This window comes from Oncorhynchus gorbuscha, linkage group LG19, assembly GCF_021184085.1.
Source record: "Oncorhynchus gorbuscha isolate QuinsamMale2020 ecotype Even-year linkage group LG19, OgorEven_v1.0, whole genome shotgun sequence".
Taxonomy (NCBI): Eukaryota; Metazoa; Chordata; class Actinopteri; order Salmoniformes; family Salmonidae; genus Oncorhynchus; species Oncorhynchus gorbuscha.
In genome coordinates, this window is record NC_060191.1 from 47,600,383 (window position 1) to 47,624,271 (window position 23,889).

The following is a 23,889-nucleotide window of genomic DNA, read 5'->3' on the forward strand; positions in this document are numbered from 1 at the left end:
GCGTTATGCTAATGAGCTTGCGGCGATAATTACACTCCTGGATACAGGTTTTATTCGTAGCCAAACGTGATGAACAAAACAGAGCGATTTCTCCTACACAAATAATCTTTTTGGAAAACTGAACATTTGCTATCTAACTGAGAGTCTCCTCATTGAAAACATCTGAAGTTCTTCAAAGGTAAATTATTTTATTTGAATGCTTTTCTTGTTTTTGTGAAAATGTTGCATGCTGAATGCTAGGTTTAATGCTATGCTAGCTATCAATACTCTTACACAAATGCTTGTTTAGCTATGGTTCAAAAGCATATTTTGAAAATCTGAGATGGCAGTGTTGTTAACAAAAGGCTAAGCTTGAGAGCTAATATATTTATTTCATTTTATTTGCGATCTTCATGAATAGTTAACGTTGCGTTATGGTAATGAGCTTGAGGCTATAAATAGGATCCCGGATACGGGATTGCTCGTCGCAACAGGTTAAGAGTGTTGTATTCACCGTCTGCTTTTCCACAATAAACTGGCAGGAAATGTGCACTGGCTTTGGTGTGGTTTATTTATTTTCATTAAATTAAACGAGAAGTCACTTTACATTTACAAAAGCACTTGCTGATAACTTTTGTTCACGTGATTGAAACAATGACTCTGCAGGTGTAATATTTATTGAGCATATATGAAATCATTGAGTATCCAGGGGTAATAATAACACATCAATACATTTCATTAACATGAATGTATAGCAAATAACGATTTGGTATTTTACAAAACCAATATTAGTAAAAATGTATTAATAAACATATGTTCTGCATTAAAATGAATAAATTCATCATGCCTCTTTTATGTTACATTGTCCAGTGACCAAGCAGCAGTAGCCATCGACTCATTCAACATGCAGAATTACGGGAATATGGCTGTGTTCAGTAGGGTGAAACATTCCCGAACATTGCAGATAAATATGTAATATATAGATCTGTAATGACTCCCTTTTCCTACAGGACAGACAGGAGTCACATGTTCTATAAAATGTATTTCTACCTGAAAGTCCTGTAACGTAGCATTTTTCTGAACAGACCCGTTTAGTCAACCAGACATCCATTCCCCAGACAAAGGACTAGGATTGTGTTATAAAATTAAAATGTTGACAAACACTAAATACAAAATCAGTGACCAAATATTTAGAACCTGTTTTAAGTCTCAAAGGTGAGTCTATCTTTCTGTTCTCACTAGTGCATCAGATCACACTTCATTTCAAGTCCTATGTGGTCTGGTCAAGTCTAGCAATGACCCATTCACTAAGAAAAGCAAGCTGGCAAAGTAGTTATTCAGCATACAAGCGTGTGTTTGTGTTTGAGGTGTGTGTGTGTGTGTGTGTGTGTGTGTGTGTGTGTGTGTGTGTGTGTACGCAAGTAAGGAATAAGCCTTTTCTTTTGTTAAAGCACAAACCTGTTTTTTTGTTGCAAAAAAAGAAAAAGAAAATCATAATCAAAGCGAGATGAAATCATCAGAAGACACTCGACTCAACAAACTAAAAAGATACCCACCAAAACCATCAATGTTACCAAATGAAGAGAAAAGCATACATGGAAGTGATTTGGTCTTAATAAGCAAAGCTAATATACATTACAGCGCGCATGCTGTGCTAGGTCGTTATCTTCAGAAGTAAAACAGCTACAGCTACATTAGGTCCATCACCATTTACAAGCTTGTGAAAAAGTCAAAGTGACACGTAGTTAATCAACTCCATAAAAACATGTCTAGCTAAATAACAAACTTCAGCTATTTCACACACCCAAAATGAAACACGCGCCATGTGACACATCGACAGACAGACAGACAGACACACACATCGGTAGGTGGGAGTAACACTGGACAGTTCCTGGATTTGGAAAGAGAGAGGAGGGAACATGAAAAGGGAACCACTGCTCACAATAACATCCTAATGAACAACAACATGGCGAGAGACCGGAAGACATCAGGACTGTCTGGCTGTGCTGTGTGAAGCGGTAGGATGGATGGTAGGTAGCAGACCTGGGTTCAAACACTTTATCTGGGCTTTATTGAGCTTGTCTAGAACCAATAGAATAGTTGTAAAATGTAGTCCCCTCCCATCAGGCACCCCAGGCAGACTAAAGCAAACACTCAAAGCATTTGAAAGAATGGTATTTAAAATGGTATTTGACCCCAGGTCTTGTAGGGTGGTAGGCAGACTGTTTCCTGGTCTCCTCTAGGGGAATCCGGAGGGGAAGAGGCTGAGGGGCTGGCTCTCGTTGGTGGGCAGTGGAGAGCGGTAGCCCTCAAAGTTACGGGGGATGGAGCCGCTGGTGGAACCAGAGCTGTTGCTGAGAGTCTCAATGCTGCCCTCCCTCTGGAGCTCTGTGGGGGTGACACACACACACACACACACACACACACACACACACACACACACACACACACACACACACACACACACACACACACACACACACACACACACACACACACACACACACACACACACACACACACAATGAAAATTCCAATCTTCTATGAGCTGTACATTGAAAGTGTTGTAACGATGTAAGTAGATTATGTAGTGCTGAGTGGAATTTTGTCTTGTTTCGGTCTGTGTACCAAACCAATAAAAATGTACATTCACATATAAAGCCGCCAGATGTTGTCTTTATCAGAGGCCAAGGCGGAGCTACAACCATTTTGCGTCTCCCTATCCAACTCTACCAGATCTACAACAGATGAAGTGTCTATAGGGGACAAGGGCTAGGGGCTGTTTCTGGACAGGGCCCAAAACGCCACTCCCTCCACTACCATGTCTCTGGGTTGGTTGGTCTGCTCTGTCAAACACACTGACTATCAACCTGATTCATTAACCATCCCAGTAGTAACAGTACGGTATGCCAGCTAGCAGTCTGCTCCTGTGTAGACTGACACACTGTCTGACAGGCTGCTCCAAAACCATTCACAGGAAACGGTTACATGTCAGTCTATGGCCAAACGGAACATATTAAAGAGAAGACATGTTGTAAAACATATCCGTCAAGATGGGTGCAGACTGGCATGGTGAGGAAGGAATGAAGGCAGTGATCTACGTGATGCATTTTGACACAGATCAGACATATTACACCAGTCCTATTGATGATGGTATATATGACGACGATGGGGGGGGGGGGGTATGGGTGGGGTCAGTAGCGTGTGCGTGCTAACCCCTAGACCCTCTGCTAACCCCTCGGCCCTCTATCCTAACCCCATCCCCTAGCCCCTCTACTAACCACTAGCCCCTCTACTTACCCTAGCCCCTGTCTCCATGTCCCAGCCCAGATCATGATGGCATTTGTAGTTCTTTAAGATAGCCACATTAGATGGCATCTTTGGGGGGTAAATACAGGCAAATATATTAATAAAAGTTACCTGGTCTTAGTGAGATTTACTTGGTTATTAAAACGTCACCCCAGGGTAAGCCCACATGAAACACAGCCCTTATTTTAAGTGTTACTAAATCCCCCATGGGAAAAATGAATGGTAAAAAAACGATTGGAACCATTTCCCTGTTTGACCTCTAGGTTTTATGGGTATGATGACCCACAGGGTGTGTTCATAAATTCCCTCTGGAGTGTCTGAGTGTGCTCAGAGAACGCTCGGAAATTCAGAGCATTTTGCTCTCGGAGCATTCAGAGCGTCCAGTGTACGCTCTAGTCGAGGAGTGGGGTTGATCCGAGCGTTCTGACCTCCTGGAAGGATATCGACCTCATCCCGTCAGCACAGGATGCATGGTTATTCTTTAAAAGTGCCTTCCTCACCATCTTAAATAAGGATGCCCCATTAAAAAAATGTAGACGCAGGAACAGATAGAGCCCTTGGTTCACTCCAGACCTGACTGCCCTTGACCAGCACAAAAACAATCTGTGGCGTTCTGCAATATCATCGAATAGCCCCCCGTGATATGCAACGTTTCAGGGAAGTTAGGAACCAATATACACAAGCAGTTATGAAAGCTAAGGCTAGCTTTTTCAAGCAGAAATTTGCATCCTGTAGCACAAACTCCAAAAAGGTTTGGGACTCTAGAATTGAAATCTAGAATTGGCTTCCTATTTCGCAACAAAGCATCCTTCACTCATGCTGCCAAACATACCCTCCTAAAACTGACTATCCTACCGATCCTCGACTTCGGCGATGTCAAAATAGCCTCCAACACTCTACTCAACAAATTTGATGCAGTCTATCACAGTGCCTACAGGGAGGAGGTGAGGGCCCTTGGAGTGTGGTGTCAGGAAAGTAACCTCACACTCAACGTCAACAAAACAAAGGAGATGATTGTAGACTTCAGGAAACAGCAGAGGGAGCACCCCCCTATCCACATCGATGGGACAGTAGTGGAGAGGGTAGTAAGTTTTAAGTTCCTCGGCGAACACATCACGGACAAACTGAATTCGTCCACCCACACAGACAGCGCTGTGAAGAAGGCGCAGCAGCGCCTCTTCAACTTCAGGAGGCTGAAGAAATTGGGCTTGTCACCAAAAGCACTCACAAACTTCTACAGAAGCACAATCGAGAGCATCCTGTCGAGCTGTATCACCGCCTGGTACGGCAACTGCTCCGCCCACAACCGTAAGGCTCTCCAGAGGGTTGTGAGGTCTGTACAACGCATCACTGGGGGCAAACTACCTGCCCTCCAAGACACCTACACCACCCGATGTCACAGGAAGGCCATAAAGATCATCAAGAACAACAACCATCCGAGCCACTGCCTGTTCACCGCGCTATCATCCAGAAGACGAGGTCAGTACAGGTTAGAGGTCGACCGATAAATCGGAATGGCCGATTAATTAAGGCCGATTTCAAGTTTTCATAACAATCGGAAATCTGTATTTTTGGGCGCCGATTTGCAGATGTAAAATGTTTTATTTTTTTTAGACCATTATTTAACTAGGCAAGTCAGTTAAGAACACATTATTTTCAATGACGGCCTAGGAATGGTCGGTTAACTGCCTTATTCAGGGGCAGAACGACAGATTTTCACCATGTCAGCTCAGAGATTCCAATCTTGCAACCTTACAGTTAACTAGTCCAACGCAATAACGACCTGCCTCTCTCTTGTTGCACTCCACAAGGACACTGCCTGTTACGCGAATGCAGTAAGCCAAGGTAAGTTGCTAGCTAGCGTTAAACTTATCTTATAAAAAAACAATCAATCATAATCACTAATTAACTACACATGGTTGATGATATTACTAGATATTATCTAGCGTGTCTTGCGTTGCAATTAATCTGACTGAGCATACAAGCATCTGACTGAGTGGTGGTAGGCAGAAGCAGGCACGTAAACATTTATTCAAACAGCACTTTTGTGCGTTTTGCCAGCAGCTCTTCGTTGTGCGTCAAGCATTGCGCTGTTTATGACTTCAAGCCTATCAACTCCCAAGATGAGGCTGGTGTAACCGAAGTGAAATGGCTAGCTAATTAGCGCGAGCTAATAGCGTTTCAAACGTCACTCGCTCTGAGCCTTCGAGTAGTTGTTCCCTTTGCTCTGCATGGGTAACGCTGCTTCGATGATGGCTGTTGTCGTTGTGTTACTGGTTCGAGCCCAGGGAGGAGCGAGGAGAGGGACGGAAGCTATACTGATACACTGGCAATACTAAAGTGCCTATAATAACGTCCAATAGTCAAAGGTTAATGAAATACAAATGGTATCGAGAGAAATAGTCCTATAATTCCTATAATAACTACAACCTAAAACTTCTTACCTGGGAATATTGAAGACTCGTGTTAAAAGGAACCACCAGCTTTCATGTTCTCATGTTCTGAGCAAGGAACTTAAACGTTAGCCAACTTACATAGCACTTTTACTTTCTTCTCCAACACTTTGTTTTTGCATTATTTAAACCAAATTTAACATGTTTAATTATTTACTTGAAGCTAAATTGATTTTATTGATGTATTATATTAAGTTAAAATAAGTGTTCATTTAGTATGGTTGTAATTGTCATTATTACAAATACATTTTAAAAATTAGCTTTTTTGGCCCCCAATAATCGGTATTGGCGTTGAAAAATCATAATCGGTCGACCTCTAGTACAGGTGCATCAAAGCTGGGACTGAGAGTCTGAAAAACAGCTTCTATCTCAAGGCCATCAGACTGTTAAACAGCCACCACTAACATTGAGTGGCTGCTGCCAACATACTGACTCAACTCCAGCTCACTTTAATAATGGAAATTGATGTAAAAAATGTATCACTAGCCACTTTAAACAATGCCACTTAATACACTGCTCAAAAAAATAAAGGGAACACTAAAATAACACATCCTAGATCTGAATGAATAAAATATTCTTATTAAATACTTTGAAATAGTTGAATGTGCTGACAACAAAATCACACACAAATTATCAATGGAAATCAAATGTATCAACCCATGGAGGTCTGGATTTGGAGTCACCCTCAAAATTAAAGTGGAAAACCACACTACAGGCTGATTCAACTTTGATGTAATGTCCTTAAAACAAGTCAAAATGAGGCTCAGTAGTGTGTGTGGCCTCCACGTGCCTGTATGACCTCCCTACAACGCCTGGACATGCTCCTGATGAGGTGGCGGATGGTCTCCTGAGGGATCTCCTCCCAGACCTGGACTAAAGCATCCGCCAACTCCTGGACAGTCTGTGGTGCAACATGGCGTTGGTGGATGGAGCGAGACATGATGTCCCAGATGTGCTCAATTGGATTCAGGTCTGGGGAATGGGCGGGCCAGTCCATAGCATCAATGCCTTCCTCTTGCAGGAACTGCTAACACACTCCAGCCACATGAGGTCAAGCATTGTCTTGCATTAGGAGGAACCCAGGGCCAACCGCACCAGCATATGGTCTCACAGGGTATCTGAGGATCTCATCTCGGTACCTAATGGCAGTCAGGCTACCTCTGGCGAGCACATGGAGGTCTGTGCGGCCCCCCAAAGAAATGCCACCCCACACCATGACTGTCCCGCCGCCAAACCGGTCATGCTGGAGGATGTTGCAGGCAGCAGAACGTTCTCCACGGCGTCTCCAGACTCTGTCACGTCTGTCACATGTGCTCAGTGTGAACCTGCTTTCATCTGTGAAGAGCACAGGGCGCCAGTGGCGAATTTGCCAATCTTGGTGTTCTCTGGCAAATGCCAAACATCCTGCACGGTGTTGGGCTGTAAGCAAAACCCCCACCTGTGGACGTCGGGCCCTCATGGAGTCTGTTTCTGACCGTTTGAACAGACACATGCACATTTGTGGCCTGCTGGAGGTAATTTTGCAGGGCTCTGGCAGTGCTCCTCCTGCTCCTCCTTGCACAAAGGCGGAGGTAGCGGTCCTGCTGCTGGGTTGTTGCCCTCCTACGGCCTCATCCACGTCTCTTGATGTACTGGCCTGTCTCCTGGTAGCGCCTCCATGCTCTGGACACTACGCTGACAGACACAGCAAACCTTCTTGAAACAGCTCGCATTGATGTCCCATCCAGGATGAGCTACACTACCTGAGCCACTTGTGTGGGTTGTAGACTCCGTCTCATGCTACCACTAGAGTGAAAGCACCGCCAGCATTCAAAAGTGACCAAAACATCAGCCAGGAAGCATAGGAACTGAGAAGTGGTCTGTTGTCACCACCTGCAGAACCACTCCTTTATTGGGGTTGTCTTGCTAATTGCCTATAATTTCCACCTGTTGTCAATTCCATTTGCACAACAGCATGTGAAATTTATTGTCAATCAGTGTTGCTTCCTAAGTGGACAGTTTGATTTCACAGAAGTGTGATTGACTTGGAGTTACATTGTGTTGTTTAAGTGTTCCCTTTATTTTTTTGAGCAGTGTATAATGTTTACATACCCTACATTACTCATCTCATATGTATATGTATATACTGTACTCTATCATCTACTGCATCTTGCCTATGCCGTTCTGTACCATCACTCAGTCATATATCATTATGTACATATTCTTTATCCCTTTACACTTGTGTGTATAAGGTAGTAGTTTTGGAATTGTTAGGTTAGATTACTCGTTGGTTATTACTGCATTGTCAGAACTAGAAGCACAAGCATTTCGCTACACTCACATTCAAATCTGCTAACCATGTGTATGTGACAAATTAAATTTGATTTGATGTTTATGGTTAGGTACATTCGTGAAATGATTATACTTTTTTCGCAAATGCGCTTTTGTTAAATCATCCCCCGTTTGGCGAAGTTGGCTGTCTAAGTTAGGAAGAAATAGTCTTCACAGTTCGCAACGAGCCAGGCGGCCCAAACTGCTGCATATACCCTGACTCTGTTGCACAGAACACAAGAGACGTGACACCATTTCCCTAGTTAAAATAAATTAATGTTAGCAGGCAATATTAACTAAATATGCACGTGTAAAAATATATACTTGTGTATTGATTTTAAGAAAGGCGATGATGTCGATGGTTAGGTACATATTGGTGCAACAACAAGTGCTTTTTTCACGAATGCGTTTGTTAAATTACCCGTTTGGCGAAGTAGGCTGTGATTCAATGATAAATTAACAGGCACTGCATCGATTATATGCAACGCAGGACAAGCTAGATAAACTAGTATTATCATCAACCATGTGTAGTTAACTAGTGATTATGTTAAGATTGATTGTTTTTTATAAGATAGGTTTAATGCTAGCTAGCACCTTACATTGGTAGTCAGCCTGCCACGCAGACTCCTCGTGAAGTGCAATGTAATCGGCCATAATCGTTGTCCAAAAATGCGATTACAGGTTGTTATGAAATCTTGAAATCGGTCCTAATTAATTGGCCCTTCTGATTAATCGGTCGACCTCTACTCCTAACCTCTAGACCCCCTCTCCTAACCCCTAGCCTCTCTCTCCTAACCCTCAACCCCTTGCCCATCTCTCCTAACCTCTAGCCCCTCTCTCCTAACCCATAGCCTCTCTCTCCTAACCCCTCTCTCCTAACCCCTAACCCCTCTCTCCTAACCCGTAGCCTCTCTCTCCTAACCCCTAGCCCCTCTCTCCTAACCCGTAGCCTCTCTCTCCTAACCCCTCGCCTCTCTCTCCTAACCCCTCTCTCCTAACCCCTAGCCCCTCTCTCCTAACCCCTAGCTCCCTAACCCCTAGCCTCCTAACCCCTAGCCCCTCTCTCCTAACCCCTAGCCCTCTCTCTCCTAACCCCTAGCCGCTCTCTCCTAACCCCTAGCCTCTCTCTCCTAACCCCTAGCCTCTCTCTCCTAACCCCTAGCCTCTCTCTCTCCTAGCCCATCTCCCCTAACCCTCAACCCCTAGCCCCTCTCTCCTAACCCCTAGCCTCTCTCTCTCCTCAACCCCTAGCACATCTCCCCTAACCCTCAACCCCCAGCCCCTCTCGCCTAACCCCTCTCTCTCCTAACCCATAACCCTTCTCTCCTAACCCTTACTCCCTATCTCCTAACCCCTAAACCATTCTTGTTCTAACTCATAATAGTCCTACATAATAGTCCTAAGTAGGGTTTCCTTCCAATAAGTTGATCTCTGGATCAGATGTTGCTCTTGATAACATCAACACCCGATCAATCAATCAATCACACCCACCCTGATGCTCACACCCTCAACACAAGCCCATCTGCTCTAACGTGGATCTAAGCTCTGTAACACTTGACATAGAGCTAACCTTATGACATGTAGTTAACACCAACTAATCCCACCCCCCTGAAATCAGTCTGGTTAACAAAACAACTAGTCTGTTAACCAGGCTGGATTCACTCAGCTGTACATGGTAACTGCATAGTACCTACATGACAATGACTGAATCTAAAGAAACAAAAATCAACCACATTCTGTTTCAGAGTGGTTACTATATTTACATTTTCATTCACATTACTAATGTAGTTACATGTAATAATAACAATTAATGTAAAACTTGACATTTTCCACTAAAACACAAATACTTAGGGACAAAGCCTGGACAAACAGCAAGCTGAATACAGGGGAGAAAATACAAATTTAAACAGGGTGACTGGGCTAAAGATGGACCAGCACATTTGGCATTTGCAGAACTGTCCTATGGCCACTCCATCCCTGTCCGAATATATTGAAGCCGTGAAGTGAGACAGAATGGACTATATTTGGCCTCATGGTACAATCCAGCAAGGAGGGAGTTAAGCTTTGTGGCAAAACGCAATAACAGTTCTACAGGGCTCAGTAAATACATCATTACCAAGTGGACTGACTGTGGAAATAATGTCCAGAAATGATCCAGCATCCTGTCAATGGCCTCATCCTCTTAAACTCTCCTCTTCTCACTTAAGTCTGGCGCAAGCACACACACACACACACACACACACACACACACACACACACACACACACACACACACACACACACACACACACACACACACACACACACACACACACACACACACACACACACACACACACACACACACACACACACACACACACACACACACAAGTACAATTACAAATTCCTGCACATATACACACACAGACCCAAATAAATAAATACATGTAAAGCACAGACATACATGCACTCACACACTGAATCAACATACAAACATACAAGCCTCCTCACTGAGAGCATGTTTTGTGTCTTTGTGCTTGCTGTGTGTGTTTGCCGTCTGTGTGTGTGTGTGTGTGTGTGTGTGTGTGTGTGTGTGTGTGTGTGTGTGTGTGTGTGTGTGTGTGTGTGTGTGTGTGTGTGTGTGTGTGTGTGTGTGTGTGTGTGGGGGCCATATTAAGTTGAGAGGAGTGGAGAGAGGGGTCAAAGAGAAAACACAGCGTCTCTTAATCAGTGGGTCTGAGCTGATGAGAGAGGCAGAGAGGAGAAGGGAGAGGAGAGAGGAGGAGAGGACAGGAAAGGTGGAGAGGAGAAGGGAGAGAAGAGAGGAGGTGAGAGCAGGAGAGGGAAGAGAAGAGAGGAAAGTATAGAAGAGCGAGGAGAGGAGAAAAGAGGAGAGAAGAGGAGATGACAGGAGAGAAGAGGACAGGAGAGGAGCGTGGAAGAAAGGACACACGAGGAGAGAGGAGGAGTGGACAGGAAGGAGCGAGAAGCAAGGAGAAGAGAAGGAGGACGGGAGAGGAGTGAGGAGGAGAGAACAGGAGAGAAGTGAGGAGGAGAGGACAGGAGAGGAGTGAGGAGGAGAGGACAGGATAGGAGGTGAGGAGGAGGAGGACAGGAGAGGAGGAGAGGAGGAGGGAGGACAGGAGAGGAGTGAGGAGGAGAGGACAGGAGAGGAGTGAGGAGGAGAGGACAGGAGAGGAGTGAGGAGGACAGGAGAGGAGTGAGGACAGGAGAGCTGGAGAGGACAGGAGAGGAGGACAGGAGGAGGAGCGAGGAGGAGAGGACAGGAGGAGGAGGTGAGGAGGGAGGACAGGGACAGGAGAGGAGTGAGGAGGAGAGGACAGGAGAGGAGCGAGGAGGAGAGGAGAGGAGAGGAGTGAGGAGGAGAGGACATGAGAGGAGAGAGGAGGAGAGGACAGGAGAGAGGTGATGCCACTTTCTCGTCGCTCTTTCCTCTCCATCTTTCCCTCCTCTATCTCTCTTGTCTCAGAGAGTCTGGGAGTGAGGCAGTAACACACACCGATACTAGACTTATCCCAACTGAATGTTTTTGAGTTTTTAATTTAATCTCACAATTGGCCCCAGCTGGCTCTGGGGCCACATACACTCTCATGGGTCAGCAGATAAACGGTGGACTGCTTCATCTCCAATCAGACCTCATTACACCAGGCCTGCTGCATGGAGATACAATCACTCCTCTCTATACATCCCTCTCTATCTCCCTCTCTTCTCCTCATTACTTCCACTCATCTCTCCGGTAAAGAGCTTGTACTGGTTTTAAAGCACTGCTATACATCAGGATGCTGTGAAACGCTATACCACACACACTGATTGTCCCTCATCATTACCCCCTCGCTGGGTGTGTGGAAGAGAGAAAGTGTATGTGTGTGTGTGCCAAGCTGTTGTCAGTCTATGTTTATATTTAATCCACATTGGATTTAGAGGAGACTTCCTCATCAGTTGCTCACACAGATGATTTGGCTAGCTGTTGAAAATCTACCACACCATCCTCTCTAATACACACACACAAACAGACTACCACCCAAATAATACCCTATCCACCCATAAGACTCAACTGGTCAGTACATGAGTACATTATAGGGAATGGGGTGTCATTTAGGACAGAACCACACACACAAACATACCTCTGGACCTCTGAACCAAAACCTGAAAACAGGATGTTATTACCACAACTTAACCCCCAGACAAGTCCTCTCTGCTCTGTGTTGAGACAGAGGGCTCAGCTGAGCAGACTGGTGGTTGTGTGTGTAAGGTGCTATTCTGCTGTGAAGGGGACTTTCACTACAATCAGGCCACTCACTCGCTACCTTTCTACTGGAGTTGAGGTGCTGTAGTGTGTGTGGGTGGGTGTGTAGGTGGGTGCCAGCGTGTGGGTGGGTGGGTGCCAGTGTGTGTGTGTGGGTGGGTGCCAGTGTGTGTGGGTGGGTGGGTGCCAGTGTGTGTGTGGGTGGGTGCCAGTGTGTGTGTGTGGGTGGGTGCCAGTGTGTGCGGGTGCCAGTGTGTGTGTGGGTGGGTACCAGTGTGGGTGGGTGGGTGCCAGTGTGTGTGGGTGGGTGCCAGTGTGGGTGGGTGGGTGCCAGTGTGTGTGTGTGGGTGGGTGCCAGTGTGTGTGTGTGTGTGGGTGGGTGCCAGTGTGTGTGTGTGGGTGCCAGTGTGTGTGTGTGTGGGTGGGTGGGTGCCAGTGTGTGTGTGTGTGTGGGTGGGTGCCAGTGTGTGTGTGTGCCAGTGTGTGGGTGGGTGCCAGTGTGGGTGGGTGGGTGCCAGTGTGTGTGGGTGGGTGCCAGTGTGGGTGGGTGGGTGCCAGTGTGTGTGGGTGGGTGCCAGTGTGGGTGGGTGGGTGCCAGTGTGGGTGGGTGGGTGCCAGTGTGGGTGGGTGGGTGCCAGTGTGTGTGGGTGGGTGCCAGTGTGGGTGGGTGGGTGCCAGTTGGGTGTGTGTGTGGGTGGGTGCCAGTGTGTGTGTGTGTGGGTGGGTGCCAGTGTGTGTGTGTGGGTGCCAGTGTGTGTGTGTGTGGGTGGGTGCCAGTGTGTGTGTGTGGGTGGGTGCCAGTGTGTGTGTGTGTGTGGGTGGGTGCCAGTGTGTGTGTGTGGGTGCCAGTGTGTGTGGGTGGGTGCCAGTGTGGGTGGGTGGGTGCCAGTGTGTGTGGGTGGGTGCCAGTGTGGGTGGGTGGGTGCCAGTGTGGGTGGGTGGGTGCCAGTGTGTGTGGGTGGGTGCCAGTGTGGGTGGGTGCCAGTGTGTGTGTGTGGGTGGGTGCCAGTGTGTGTGTGTGTGTGGGTGGGTGCCAGTGTGTGTGTGTGGGTGCCAGTGTGTGTGTGTGTGTGTGGGTGGGTGGGTGCCAGTGTGTGTGTGTGGGTGGGTGCCAGTGTGTGTGTGTGTGTGGGTGGGTGCCAGTGTGGGTGGGTGGGTGCCAGTGTGTGTCGGTGAGTGCCAGTGTGTGTGGGTGGGTGCCAGTGTGGGTGGGTGGGTGCCAGTGTGGGTGGGTGGGTGCCAATGTGTGTGGGTGGGTGCCAGTGTGGGTGGGTGGGTGCCAGTGTGTGTGTGTGTGGGTGGGTGCCAGTGTGTGTGTGTGGGTGCCAGTGTGTGTGTGTGTGTGGGTGGGTGCCAGTGTGTGTGTGTGGGTGCCAGTGTGTGTGTGTGTGTGGGTGGGTGCCAGTGTGTGTGTGTGGGTGGGTGCCAGTGTGTGTGTGTGTGTGGGTGGGTGCCAGTGTGTGTGTGTGTGGGTGGGTGCCAGTGTGTGTGTGTGGGTGGGTGCCAGTGTGTGTGTGTGTGTGGGTGGGTGCCAGTGTGTGTGTGTGTGTGGGTGGGTGCCAGTGTGTGTGTGTGGGTGCCAGTGTGTGTGGGTGGGTGGATGCCAGTGTGTGTGTTGACATACACATATGAAACATACACACATCTGACAGAAGACAAAGACATGAGATACATCTAACATACTCCTACGGAACATTCCATGATCCAGCTGATACCCAACACCACAGTACCCCTCATAGTACCCTGCTGTCCCTTAACTTCAGGGGACACAACTACAGGACACAGCTACACATTCTCTCTGGCCTGGGACACCCTCCCACCCCCACCTCTTCTTTCCATTTACACCCCCCAATATCCCAGCCAGCCCTGTCTGTGTGGTACGGGTGCTTAGCGGAACCGGGAGGAGAATGAAAGCAAACTTGTGTTCCTTGGTCGGGGGACAGAGCTGTGCAAGAGGAAGGAGGAGGCTCGGACGGCTGTCCATTAGCAGCAGGCTAAACGGGCCATGTCAGCCTCCCTATTGGCTGGAGGCTGACCGTATCAACCTCGGAATTGGTTAGAACTGAGAGACACCCGGGTTGAGGCAGGGGTCAAGAGAGAGGACACACAGAGGTCACAGAGAGAGAAAGAGTCAGAGTTAAAAAAACATAAAGGGGTTCAGGACAAAGAGAACAGAGGAGACTCACGGCAAGACCAGAGGCTAAATACTGAATGCATGCAAGAGCATCTTGTCCTATAGACTGCCATTATGCACATTATAATGTACAGTACAATAGCTTTCATTAATATGAGCTGATTCTTGTCCATCTACAGTACAGTTCATGCTGAATGTGGAGCCAATCAAAACTAACTTCCCTGTTACCTTCAGAAAAGCACTGCTGATGTTGACCTCTTGACCTGGGACATGGCCCTTGCCCTGAGAGCAAGACATTGTGTTCATCCAAAATGGCACTCTTACCCATCCCCTATATAGTGAACTACTTTAGACCAGACCCCTATGAGCCATGGTCAAAAGTAGTGCACTATAAAGAGAATATGGTGCTGTTTGGCACGCAACCTTGGTCCGTTTGTCCTTTTGACCCAAGAAATGCAGTGAAAAGAAACAACATGATATGGTAATGGAAGTATGAATACGCTCTCATGGACTTCTGAGAAAACACACAGGGAAGAAAGGTTAACACATCAACAACGGCACTATTAACCCAGAGTGGGCAAACAGCAGCAGGCTAAAGACTGGGAGGACACAACAAGGCTGTCTGCAGGCCATATCAACTATTATATAGAGCCCGTAAAGTAGCTACAACCATTCAGAGCCTGCTCCCCAAATGGCATCCCATTCCCCAAAGAGCTCTGGTCAAAAGTAGTGCACTATGTAGGGAATAGGGTGCCATTTGGGAAGAAAAGGGAAGCTGGAGATAGGGCTATCTTCAAATGGTTAAAAAGGCTGCTTAAGCTGCTTAAGCCTTAGGGCACAAGTTCTCTAAGTACAGACCAGGGTTCAATGGATCATACCACTTAACGTTACAGTCCATTTCTACTAATCAACTCCTTATTCAATTAACTGACCGACTCCGTATTCCATTATTTAGTCTTCACTGACGGGGGCTGCGTCTCAAATGATACCCTATTGCCTCTATCGTGCACTTCTTTTGACTACAGCCCCATGGGCCCTGGTCAAAAGTAGTGCACAATATAGGGATAGTGTGCAAATTTAAGACACAAGCCTGGTTCTAAATGCCCGGGGGAGGGGGGGGGGGAGTACCATTGCCTCTGAATCAGCTTGTAGGTAATAATACGCCAGCTATTTAAACAGACGTGGAACATGATATATAGAAGGTTTATCCTAATATCACTAGCCATACCCTGAACGAGTCCATTTCGAGAAGAGGGGAAAAACAACATTAGAGCCTGTGTATGAAAATGACACTGAAATGAAGGAGCTCCATCATAGCTGGTTGTCTAAATGTAGCCATTTAGAGTGATTCTGGTTTGGCTTTGATCTTGGACACTCAAGTAGGGCCATGACATTAGATATGATGACATGTTATAATTAGTGGGTAGCTGTATCTGTGGGACATGCGCTACGTTGGTCTACAACAGGGGTGTCCAACTCATTTTGCCTCGGGGGCCACATTTGGTCTGCAACGAGGGCCGCACTGAAAATTCCTTGCAGTCAAAATTTTGAAAAAATTGTCCTCTATCCATCGTTTTTGGAATTTTCGATGCTCCCTACTGTCTAATGATTATCAGCGAGCTGGACAGTCAATAAACTATGAATATATGTCAATTATTTTGATTTGGTTTTAGTCATTTTAAAGTATAATGAGTCCGGTTCCCTCCTCTACATAAAAATAATAAAAATCAAAATGTGTTTTACTCCTGACACCTATATGTTTGACACTTCTGGACTAATAGTTGAACTCCTCTGAGAAAGATGGAACGGAGGAGAAATGTGTTTTACTCCTGACACCTATATGTTTGACACTTCTGGACTAATAGTTGAACTCCTCTGAGAAAGATGGAACGGAGGAGAGGAGCAGAGTGGAGAGGAAAGGAAGGTAGAGCATGGCGCTTGAGTCCCGCGACCAGCCACACATACTGTAAAATGTATTCAAGCATGACCAAGTCGCTTTGGATAATAGCATCTGCTAAATGACATATATTTCTCTCTCATCTCAACACTCCACACTTTCTCCTCCCATCCACCCCTTTTCCTCTCTCCCCTCCTCTCCTCTCCAAAAAGCGTATGAGTGTTTGCTGGGTACAGATGTGATATGTGAAGACAGCCCTGACTGGGCCTGCTGTTACACCCCTGGAACAGCAGCTCCACTCCGCAACGCAACCTGTCCATTATGTACCCCATCACTAATTCATAGCACATCTTTTATTGATACACAGACACACCCTTACGCGCAGATATGTGCGTGTGAGAATGTGAGTCACACTCAAATGTGAAAGAATGTTTAGGAGAGCCTCTATGTGCATATGCAGTAAATATATACAGTACCAGTCAAAGGTTTGGACACACCTACTCATTCAAGGGTTTTTCTTGATTTTTACTATTTTCTACATTGTAGAATAATAGTGAAGAAATCAAAACTATGAAATAACACATATGGAATCATGTAGTAAGCAAAAAAGTGTTAAACAAATCAAAATATATATAATATTTAAGATTCTTCAAAGTAGCCACCCTTTGCCAGCTTTGCACACTCCTGGCATTATCTCAACCAGCTTCATGAGGGAGTCACCTGGAATGCATTTCAATAAACAGCTGTGCATTGTTAAAAGTTAATTTGTGGAATTTCTTTCCTTCTTAATGTGTTTGAGCCAATCAGTTGTGTTGTGACAAGGTAGGGGTGGTATACAGAAGATATCCCCTATTTGGTAAAAGACCATGTCCATATTATGGCAAGAACAGATCAAATAAGCGAAGAGAAACGACAGTCCATCATTACTTTAAGACATGAAGGTCTGTCCATGCAGAACATTTCAAGAACTGTCTTCAAGTGCAGTCGCAAAAACCATCAAGCGCAATGATGAAACTGGCTCTCGTGAGGACCGCCACAGGAAAGGAAGACCCAGAGTTACCTCTGCTGTAGATGACAAGTTCATTAGAGTTACCAGCCTCAGAAATTGCAGCCCAAATAAATGCGTCACAGAGTTAAAGTAACAGACACATCTCAACATCAGCTGTTCAGAGGAATCAGTGAATCATAGTTGAATTGCTGCAAAGAAATCACTACTAAAGGACACCAATAAGAAGAAGACACTTGCTTGGGCAAACAGAACACAAGCAATGGACATTAGACCGGTGGAAATCTGTCCTTTGGTCTGATGAGTCCAAATGTGAGAATTTTTGTTCCAACCACCGTGAAGCATGGAGGAGGAAGTGTGATGGTGTGGGGGCACTTTGCTGGTGAGACTGTCAGCGATTTATTTAGAATTCAAGGCACACTTAACCAGCATGGCTACCACAGCATTCTGCAGCAATACGTCATCCCATCTGGTTTGCGCAGTGGGACTATAACAGGACAATGACCCAACACACCTCCAGGCTGTGTAAGGGCTATTTGACCAAGAAGGAGTGATGGAGTGCTGCATGGATGAGTTGGACCGCAGAGTGAAGGAAAAGCAGCCAACAAGTGCTCAGTATATGTGGGAAGTCCTTCAAGACTGTTGGAAAAGCATTCCAGGTGAAGCTGGTTGAGAGAATGCAACGCTGTCAACAAGGCAAAGGGTGGCTAATTTTAAGATTATATTTGGATTTGTTCAACACTATTTTGGTTACTACATGATTCCATATGTGTTATTTCATAGTTTAGATGTCTTCACTATCATTCTACAATGTAGAAAATAGTAAAAATAAAGAAAGACCCTGGAATGAGTAGGTGTGTCCAACATTTTGACTGGTACTGTACATATGCACATATAGGTGTATGCATGTGTTTGAGTGTGCCAGAATGAACAAATGCTTTAGTAAATATACAGATGTATGTAGTACAATCAGTGCATTTATTAGTCATCTACTCATGCTACAGGAGAAAGGCTGTATGGCTCCAGATGGATGCGAGTCATAGGTCAAAATAGTGGAGTCAGAGTTAAAGGATACAAGTAGTAATCATACAACAGACTAAAGTGGAGCATAACTCGGAGACACCTCAGATACAGCGTCCTTTTCCTCAATTCCACTCCTCTAAAATGCCTCCTGGTTTGAAAGTGTTTCACTGCAGTCTTGTCTAGACAACCCAAAACAGACCTTGAACATCACACAGACATTTGTAAGATGTGCTTCCGACTCTCCCGGTCTCACTCTCTCTCTCTCCCAAGCCCTGTTTCTCTTTCCTTCTCTCTTTCTTCATGTCTCGCTCTCTTTCTTCACAAACTCTTACAGCGTCTCTCCCCAAAGCAAACTGTTAAGTGCATGCTACTAAAACCGTCACAGAAAGACAATTTGAGAAAGGCTAGGACACTCTGCGCCCCCCTTCTCATAACCCTAACCCTAACCATAAACCTAACCCCAACCCTAATTTTAACTCTAATCCCCTAAGCCTAAAATAGCCTTCTTCCTTGTGGGACCGGCACATTTTCCTTGTTTTACTATCCTTGTGAGTACTTCTGGTCCACACACGATAGTAAAACTAAACACACACCTCTAGGCTAGCAGGGCAGAGTGGCACGATAAATGCTACAATGACATCCAGGCCTAACGTATCAGTGGAGGAGAGCAAAAGAAAGGGAGGAGAGGAGAAAAGGAAGAGGGGGGTAAGCGGTGATGGCTCTGAATACAGGAATTATTCTTCCTCGTCTCACACTGTCACCACGGATTACTCTCACGCTCTCGGCTGGCTGCAGAGAGAGGGAGGGAGGAGAGAGAGAGAGAGAGAGAGAGGGGGAGAGAGAGAGAGAGAGAGAGAGAGAGAGAGAGGGGAGAGAGAGAGAGAGAGAGAGAGAGAGAGAGAGAGAGAGAGAGAGAGAGAGAGAGAGAGAGAGAGAGAGAGAGAGAGAGAGAGAGAGAGAGAGAGAGGGAGAGAGAGAGAGAGAGGGAGAGAGAGAGGAAGAGGAAGAAAGGAAAAGAGAGAGGGAGAGAAAGAGGGAGAGAGAGGGAGAGAGAGAGGAAGAGAAAGAGAAAGAAAGGAAAAGAGAGAGGGAGAGAAAGAGAGGAAGAGGGAGAGAGAGAGGAAGAGGAAGAGAAAGAAAGGGAAAGAGAGGAAGAGGGAGGAGAGAGAGAGGAAGAGAAAGAAAGGAAAAGAGAGAGGGAGAGAGCGACCCACCAGTGAATGGAGGAGTGCTTGGGGGCAGAAATAATGACATTGCTCTTCTTTCCCTCTCCCTTGTTTTTCCTCAGCACCATACTCTTCAGCCTCAACTCACGTCACTTTCTCTTTTCTTTCACAGGGTTCCCTTCTTTTTTCTCTTTTCTTTTCGCAGCTCAGCTAAGTGTGTTTCAGTTGTACAGAGAATGCACTCAGTGTCTTTCTCTGTCTCCAGTGAAGCAAGGTAGAACAGGACCCTGGGTTTCTCTGTCTCCAGTGAAGCAGGTTAGAACAGGACCATGGGTTTCTCTGTCTCCAGTGAAGCAGGTTAGAACAGGACCCTAGGTTTCTCTGTCTCCAGTGAAGCAGGTTAGAACAGGACCCTGGGTTTCCCTGTCTCTAGTGAAGCAGGTTAGAACAGGACCCTGGGCTTCTCTGTCTCCAGTGAAGCAGGTTAGAACAGGACCCTGGGTTTCTCTGTCTCCAGTGAAGCAGGTTAGAACAGGACCATGGGTTTCTCTGTCTCCAGTGAAGCAGGTTAGAACAGGACCCTAGGTTTCTCTGTCTCCAGTGAAGCAGGTTAGAACAGGACCCTGGGTTTCCCTGTCTCTAGTGAAGCAGGTTAGAACAGGACCCTGGGCTTCTCTGTCTCTAGTGAAGCAGGTCAGAACAGGACCCTGGGCTTCTCTGTCTCTAGTGAAGCAGGTCAGAACAGGACACCGTGGGCAGGTGCCAAAATGAACAACTGATATTTTTCAGTGAAGTATACAAATGGTGTGTGAGGAGAACGGAGGGGTGACCCTCCTGCTGGTTAACCCAACAAGTGTGAGGAGAACGGAGGGGTGACCCTCCTGCTGGTTAACCCAACAAGTGTGAGGAGAACGGAGGGATGACCCTCCTGTTGGTTAACCCAACAAGTGCAAGGAGAACGGAGGGGTGACCCTCCTGCTGGTTAACCCAACAAGTGTGAGGAGGACAGAGGGATGACCCTCCTGTTGGTTAACCCAACAAGTGCAAGGAGAACGGAGGGGTGACCCTCCTGCTGGTTAACCCAACAAGTGTGAGGAGGACAGATGGTTAACCCAACAAGTGTGAGGAGAACGGAGGGGTGACCCTCCTGCTGGTTAACCCAACAAGTGTGAGGAGAACGGAGGGGTGACCCTCCTGCTGGTTAACCCAACAAGTGTGAGGAGGACAGAGGGATGACCCTCCTGCTGGTTAACCCAACAAGTGTGAGGAGGACAGAGGGATGACCCTCCTGCTGGTTAACCCAACAAGTGTGAGGAGGACAGAGGGATGACCCTCCTGCTGGTTAACCCAACAAGTGTGAGGAGGACAGAGGGATGACCCTCCTGCTGGTTAACCCAACAAGTGTGAGGAGGACAGAGGGGTGACCCTCCTGCTGGTTAACCCAACAAGTGTGAGGAGAACGGAGGGGTGACCCTCCTGCTGGTTAACCCAACAAGTGTGAGGAGGACAGAGGGATGACCCTCCTGCTGGTTAACCCAACAAGTGTGAGGAGGACAGAGGGATGACCCTCCTGCTGGTTAACCCAACAAGTGTGAGGAGGACAGAGGGATGACCCTCCTGTTGGTTAACCCAACAAGTGTGAGGAGGACAGAGGGATGACCCTCCTGTTGGTTAACCCAACAAGTGTGAGGAGGACAGAGGGATGACCCTCCTGTTGGTTAACCCAACAAGTGTGAGGAGGACAGAGGGGTGACCCTCCTGTTGGTTAACCCAACAAGTGTGAGGAGGACAGAGGGATGACCCTCCTGTTGGTTAACCCAACAAGTGTGAGGAGGACAGAGGGATGACCCTCCTGTTGGTTAACCCAACAAGTGTGAGGAGAACGGAGGGGTGACCCTCCTGTTGGTTAACCCAACAAGTGTGAGGAGGACAGAGGGGTGACCCTCCTGTTGGTTAACCCAACAAGTGTGAGGAGGGCAGAGGGGTGCACCCCCTGCTCATTAACCCAACAAGTGTGAGGAGGACAGAGGGGTGCCCCCCCCCCCTTGCTCATTAACCCAACAAGTGTGAGGAGGACAGAGGGGTGCCCCCCCTGCTCATTAACCCAACAAGTCTGTATTCTCAATGGTCTAAAGCCATGTCCCCAAAGTGCAAAAAGAGGTGAAGTGAGAAGTGCATTGATGTGGTGGACGTGTGTGTGCGTTCGCTACAGCGTGTGTGTGTGTATATAACCCTGCATGTGTGTGTATAACCCTTCATGTGTGTGTATATAACCCTGCATGTGTGTGTATAACCCTGCATGTGTGTGTGTATATAAACCTGCATGTGTGTGTGTATATAACCCTGCATGTGTGTGTATAACCCTGCATGTGTGTGTGTATATAACCCTGCATGTGTGTGTGTATATAACCCTGCATGTGTGTGTGTATATAACCCTGCATGTGTGTGTATAACCCTATATAACCCTGCATGTGTGTGTGTATATAACCCTGCATGTGTGTGTGTATATAACCCTGCATGTGTGTGTGTATATAACCCTGCATGTGTGTGTGTATATAACCCTGCATGTGTGTGTGTATATAACCCTGCATGTGTGTGTGTATATAACCCTGCATGTGTGTGTGTATATAACCCTGCATGTGTGTGTGTATATAACCCTGCATGTGTGTGTGTATATAACCCTGCATGTGTGTGTGTATATAACCCTGCATGTGTGTGTGTATATAACCCTGCATGTGTGTGTGTATATAACCCTGCATGTGTGTGTGTATATAACCCTGCATGTGTGTGTGTATATAACCCTGCATGTGTGTGTGTATATAACCCTGCATGTGTGTGTGTATATAACCCTGCATGTGTGTGTGTATATAACCCTGCATGTGTGTGTGTATATAACCCTGCATGTGTGTGTGTATATAACCCTGCATGTGTGTGTGTATATAACCCTGCATGTGTGTGTGTATATAACCCTGCATGTGTGTGTGTATATAACCCTGCATGTGTGTGTGTATATAACCCTGCATGTGTGTGTGTATATAACCCTGCATGTGTGTGTGTATATAACCCTGCATGTGTGTGTGTATATAACCCTGCATGTGTGTGTGTATATAACCCTGCATGTGTGTGTGTATATAACCCTGCATGTGTGTGTGTATATAACCCTGCATGTGTGTGTGTATATAACCCTGCATGTGTGTGTGTATATAACCCTGCATGTGTGTGTGTATATAACCCTGCATGTGTGTGTGTATATAACCCTGCATGTGTGTGTGTATATAACCCTGCATGTGTGTGTGTATATAACCCTGCATGTGTGTGTGTATACTGGAACCAGAAGGGAGTAATGATTGATTGGGGAAGTGGGACCTCCTACCATATCTGGATAATGCGGTGGTCTGCTGTGTGTGTGTGTGTGTGTGTGTGTGTGTGTGTGTGTGTGTGTGTGTGTGTGTGTGTGTGTGTGTGTGTGTGTGTGTGTGTGTGTGTGTGTGTGTGTGTGTGTGTGTGTGTGTGTGTGTGTGTGTGTGCTGTGTGTGTGTGTGTGTATGTGTTGTGTGTGTGTGTGTGGTGGTCTGCTGTGGTGTGTGTGTGTGTGTGGTGGTCTGCTGTGGTGTGCTGTGGTGTGTGTGTGTGTGTGTGTGGTGGTCTTCTGTGGTGTGTGTGTGTGTGTGTGGTGGTCTGCTGTGGTGTGTGTGTGTGGTGGTCTGCTGTAGCGTGTGTGTGTGTGTGTGTGTTTGTGTTGTGGTCTGCTGTGGTGTGTGTGTGTGTTGGTGGTCTGCTGGTGGTCTGTGGTGGTCTGTGTGGTGTGTATTGTGTGGTGGTCTGCTGTGGCGTGTGTGTGTGTGTTTGTGTGGTGGTCTGCTGTGGTGTGTGTGTGTGTGTTTGTGTGGTGGTCTGCTGTGGTGTGTAATGTTGGTCTTGTGATGGATATCTGTGTGTTAAAACAAGACTTGGTAGAAAGGAAAGTCAGTCACATAAACGACCTGGTAGTTTCTGCAAATGGCTACAAGAGGCTGTCCAAGTCAAACAGGAGATAGGAGCGTCATCACCAGACTACAGTAGGGAACAATAGAGGTTTTCACAGTGCTAACAGGAGGGTTGGAGTCTACATTCTAGCCACGTGCCTTAATATACCCAATTCATCAGACATTATGAAACTGACTTCATGAAATGACTCACATATACTGGCCCCAAGAGGAACATTCACGTTCACATGCAATAAGTGAACTCTTTCTAGAAATTCAGGGAGTAAAGAGTATTACATTAAGATCAGATTGAAAAGCAGAATGCAAAAGAGGTGTTTATGTGTGTGGCAAAAATGTGTATAGATAGAAAGGCCCTCTGCCCTTCTAACACACTCTGT

At 46.6% G+C, this 23,889-nt stretch overlaps 1 protein-coding gene across 4 annotated transcripts in view; it reads right to left on the bottom strand.

Annotated features, from left to right (window-relative positions):
• Window positions 1-640: 640 nt before the first annotated feature.
• Window positions 641-23,889, bottom strand: part of LOC124005537 (BCAS3 microtubule associated cell migration factor-like) — a 368,286-nt gene continuing 345,037 nt past the window's right edge. For all 4 annotated transcript variants that reach the window (XM_046314898.1, XM_046314900.1, XM_046314901.1 and 1 more), the window contains one exon: window positions 641-2,367. In XM_046314898.1, the coding sequence (XP_046170854.1) occupies window positions 2,219-2,367 (149 nt within the window). In that variant the 3' untranslated portion in view covers window positions 641-2,218. The remainder of the gene's footprint in view (window positions 2,368-23,889) is intronic.